This window comes from Hippocampus comes, unplaced genomic scaffold, assembly GCF_001891065.2.
Source record: "Hippocampus comes isolate QL1 unplaced genomic scaffold, H_comes_QL1_v1.1 scaffold1347, whole genome shotgun sequence".
NCBI classification, from domain to species: Eukaryota; Metazoa; Chordata; class Actinopteri; order Syngnathiformes; family Syngnathidae; genus Hippocampus; species Hippocampus comes.
Genome location: NW_017805649.1, coordinates 14,852 through 18,740, shown reverse-complemented (window position 1 = coordinate 18,740; position 3,889 = coordinate 14,852). Strand labels below are relative to the sequence as shown.

At 49.6% G+C, this 3,889-nt stretch overlaps 1 protein-coding gene across 1 annotated transcript in view; it reads left to right on the top strand.

Moving 5' to 3' along the window:
• The first annotated feature begins 109 nt into the window (after window positions 1-109).
• Window positions 110-3,889, top strand: part of LOC109522871 (ER degradation-enhancing alpha-mannosidase-like protein 3) — a 10,635-nt gene continuing 6,855 nt past the window's right edge. Inside the window, exons 1-6 of the mRNA XM_019881702.1 lie at window positions 110-316; window positions 400-545; window positions 659-803; window positions 1,728-1,919; window positions 2,090-2,255; window positions 3,574-3,759. Of these exons, the coding sequence (XP_019737261.1) occupies window positions 125-316; window positions 400-545; window positions 659-803; window positions 1,728-1,919; window positions 2,090-2,255; window positions 3,574-3,759 (1,027 nt within the window). The 5' untranslated portion in view covers window positions 110-124. The remainder of the gene's footprint in view (window positions 317-399; window positions 546-658; window positions 804-1,727; window positions 1,920-2,089; window positions 2,256-3,573; window positions 3,760-3,889) is intronic.

Genomic DNA, 3,889 nt, shown 5'->3' with positions numbered 1-3,889 from the left:
ATATATATAAGCTGTAAAACTGTAAATTTGTGAAGAGAAACCGTATCCACATTTCAAAACATTTTGGTTGAATTCCAAATTGTGCCATGGAAGCTCATGACTTCATATTCAATTCAACGTCGAAATGACCTCTTCTCCTCATAGAATGGACTCCTTCTTCCTCGCCGAGATGTTCAAGTACCTTTTTCTGCTTTTCGCCGACCCGGGTGACCTTCGCTTCGACGTGGAGGACTACATCTTCACGACCGAAGCGCATCTGTTGCCTCTGTCTCTCTCGACAGCACCTTACGCGTCGTCCGTTCTCACCAACCGAACGGTAAATTGTCCTCGTTAGCGTTAGCGAGACGCATTCCAAGGCAGCGCTTTGTAATCCGAAACTATGTGGTCAAGACGCCTCAGTTGGAGCAGGAGCTGGACGACTCCAACTTCGACTGGACCTGTCCCAACACGCGTCTCCTGTTCCCCGACCCGGCCTTCCCCCGTAACCTGAGGGAACCCATTCGCAGCGCTGTGGACAAGAGCTGCCCGCGCCCTGCTCCTTATAGGTCATCATTTCCGAATTCACTGACCACCGTGGCCAACAGGGAAAGAATTGCTCTAAGGCAAGGGTTTATCGTATACTGCATTTGACTTCATCTTTGTTTGACGGTCCATCCAGGGAGCCCGGCATGGGGGCGCCTCCTCTGAGAGCTCAGGACTTCATGGCAAACAACCCGGAACATCTGGAGCTGCTGAGGAGGATGGGTGTCAGTCTCATCCACCTGAAGGATGGCAGGGTGCAGCTGGTGCAGCATGCGACGCAGGTACGCAAAGAAATGCTGTCTTGTGCGCATTGGAAAATTCTTCCGGCAAATTCTGTGAGTCATGACTCGCCTCGCGGTCTTTCCGAAGGATCGGGATGATTCGCTGGGAGTGGTGGTGGTGGTGATGTCAGGTTGTTTCCTGTGCAAATCTGGTTGAATCGAGTTCAGGCTCGAGTCATGATGTCATCTTCACACCCTTTATGAAATGTCAAGGCAATGTTTGAGTGTTCCTAACGCGTACAATCGTAAAGAATAGTTGATAATAATAATGTTCATTTCATTATAATCAATACAACTCAAATCATGTTGGAGAGGCAACCTGCGAGAAGGGGACGATCACGTGATCAAACCCAAAAAACAGGTTAGTGGGCTTCCTGTGTATACAGCAAAACACCGTTGATGGCATGTTTTTTTTTAACTGAATTTGCTCCAAAAAAGTAATAAAATAGTAAATAATAATAAAAATCGGTGCCAAATTAAAAAAAAAATCTTTATGGATTTTGCCTTCTGGCAAAAGTGGAATACATATAGATCATTTATTCATACAACTATGATATGTGTAAACGCAAAACAAGCCTAGCAACCCTCGTTTTACCTCACTTGTCTCTGACATTTCTTGACCACAAACGATTCTGATCAAGGAGGCAGATTTTATTTGGCGGTGTCTAGACCGATGTTTCCCAACCAAGCCACGTACGCTACTCACAAAACGTTCTGGACATCCGTCTTTCAGGTGAGAAATTGTTGAGTTCCACACAAAACTGGGATTGTGTTGCATAACTGGCAGTAGGTGGAAAAACTATACTCCATTCCAGCACCCCTGCAAAAAAAAAAACCAAACCTATTTCACTTGACTCAAATCGACCAAGTGACGCTACGTTGCTGAAGACACCTTTTCTCTGCCGTCACTTCTTTCACACGCAGGCTGTGAGCCCCATCGCGGCGGAGGACGGTGTCCGCTTCATGCAGGAGATGATGGAGCTTTCCAGCCAGCAGCAGAAGGAGCAGCTGCCTCCCCGAGCCATTCAAATCGTCTCGCATCCCTTCTTCGGCCGAGTGGTGCTGACCGCCGGCCCGGCGCAGTTCGGCACAGACTTGTCCAAAAGCTCCACGGGGGTGAGCTGCCGCCGAATTGAAGCATAGACGTCAAATATACGTAGACAAACGCCTTTGGTGCATAGTGGGACATGGAACGTGTTGTCGCCATCTTAAATGTGTCAAAGGAGGCCCCTCATTCCCACTAAAGCACACGTCTTGACTTCAATCTGATTTCCCCCCGTGCGCAGGTTCGAGGCTTTGTCACCGTCGCCGAGCCGTACAGCGGCTGCAGCGAGATCACCAACGACGAGTACGTGCGCGGCCACATCGCTCTGCTGCAGAGGGGCCAGTGCATGTTCGCCGAGAAGGCCCGGCACATCCAGAAGGCCGGCGCCATCGGAGGCATCGTCGTCGGTGGGTGCGCAGGGCCGACCGGGACGCGACGAGGAAGATGACCCCCGTTGATGCGATTAGCCGGCCATTAAATGGATTACCTCCAAGACAGACAGTCAGATAAGTCGTGTGTGATGTCTGCTGCAGAGGGGCCAGTGCATGTTCGCCGAGAAGGCGCGGCACATCCAGAAGGCCGGCGCCATCGGAGGCATCGTCGTCGGTGGGTGCGCAGGGCCGACCGGGACGCGACGAGGAAGATGACCCCCGTTGATGCGATTAGCCGGCCATTAAATGGATTACCTCCAAGACAGACAGTCAGATAAGTCGTGTGTGATGAGCTGTTAATTGGATTTCTGCTGTGTCGTACTTGCGGACACTTGTTTTCCACAACATCAACAACAACCACCACCAACGCCCTTGTTGCCATGACAAGAAACAATGAAACATCAATTAATTGCGCGGAATGAGTACAAATTTTTCATCGTTTGTTAGCGTCGTAAAAAAAAAAAAACACTTCCTCAAATGTTATCCAAGTATGCGATGGAATAATCGGTTGGATCGGAAGAATTCCAAAAAAGGCTTGTAGGTGCCTTTAGATGCCACACGATGGCAGCAAAGCACTGATAAAGAAGACTTGGCTTCCATGTTGATTGTTTGTCACTGGGGTGTAACAACACAGGCAAAGGATAATCGGCAAAGCTTCAGCACCACACATCTAACATTTACGCGACCGTGAACCCATGTTACATAATACCGCATTGTTAGCCACATCACAACTTGTGATTCACGAGCATCCGTTTAAGAAGGGACAAGGCAGAAGAAGAAAAAATATTGAAGTCTTTATGCCGATATACTGTCGTCATCCACATTTCCAAACGCAACTGTAGTTTAATGGCCTATTTTCGCCCACTAAAACAACCGATTTCGGTTCGCTGCGTTTTGTAGTTAGATTCCGTAATCCCCGTTACAGTTCATTGCGTGTTCAAGCTGACGTGACATCACACGCAGGCGAACAAGCGTTCGCCGTTGCGTTTTACAACGAGGGTCCAAGTCATGAAACTAGTTCCACATGAAAACAAAGGTTTAGATCGATAGGCAAATGATCACATCACAGTCGACTGCCACAGCTATGAGGAGCTGGACTGAGCGAGAAACTAAAACATCATTTCACATTCCAAGTTGCACGAGGAGCATTTTGGGATAAGTTTTCAGCCATATCTTCTCTCAAATTTGAGAAGCGGAGGGTGAGGGGGGGGGGGTGCACTCAAATTCATATCAGGGCTTACTAACTCATGGATATTCAGAATGCGTCAAAAAGTTCAAATTCCTTGTGTGGCAGACGACAACGAAGGAAGCAGCAGCGACACGGCGCCTCTCTTCCAGATGGCCGGCGACGGCCGCAACACGGACGACGTCACCCTGCCCCTCCTCTTCCTCTTCCACAAGGAGGGCAACATCCTGCTGGAGGCGCTGAAGGAGCACAGGGAGGTGGAGGTGCTGCTGAGCGACAAAGCCCGAGACCGAGGTGTGTGCCCCCCCGCCCCTTGTGGCCCTTTTGTTTGTTTGCGTCTTCGTGATGGGCTCATCAAGCGCCGCTCGTCATCAATCACGCCCAACCGATTCGCCTCGTGAATTAAAAATGAGGCTTCGCCGTT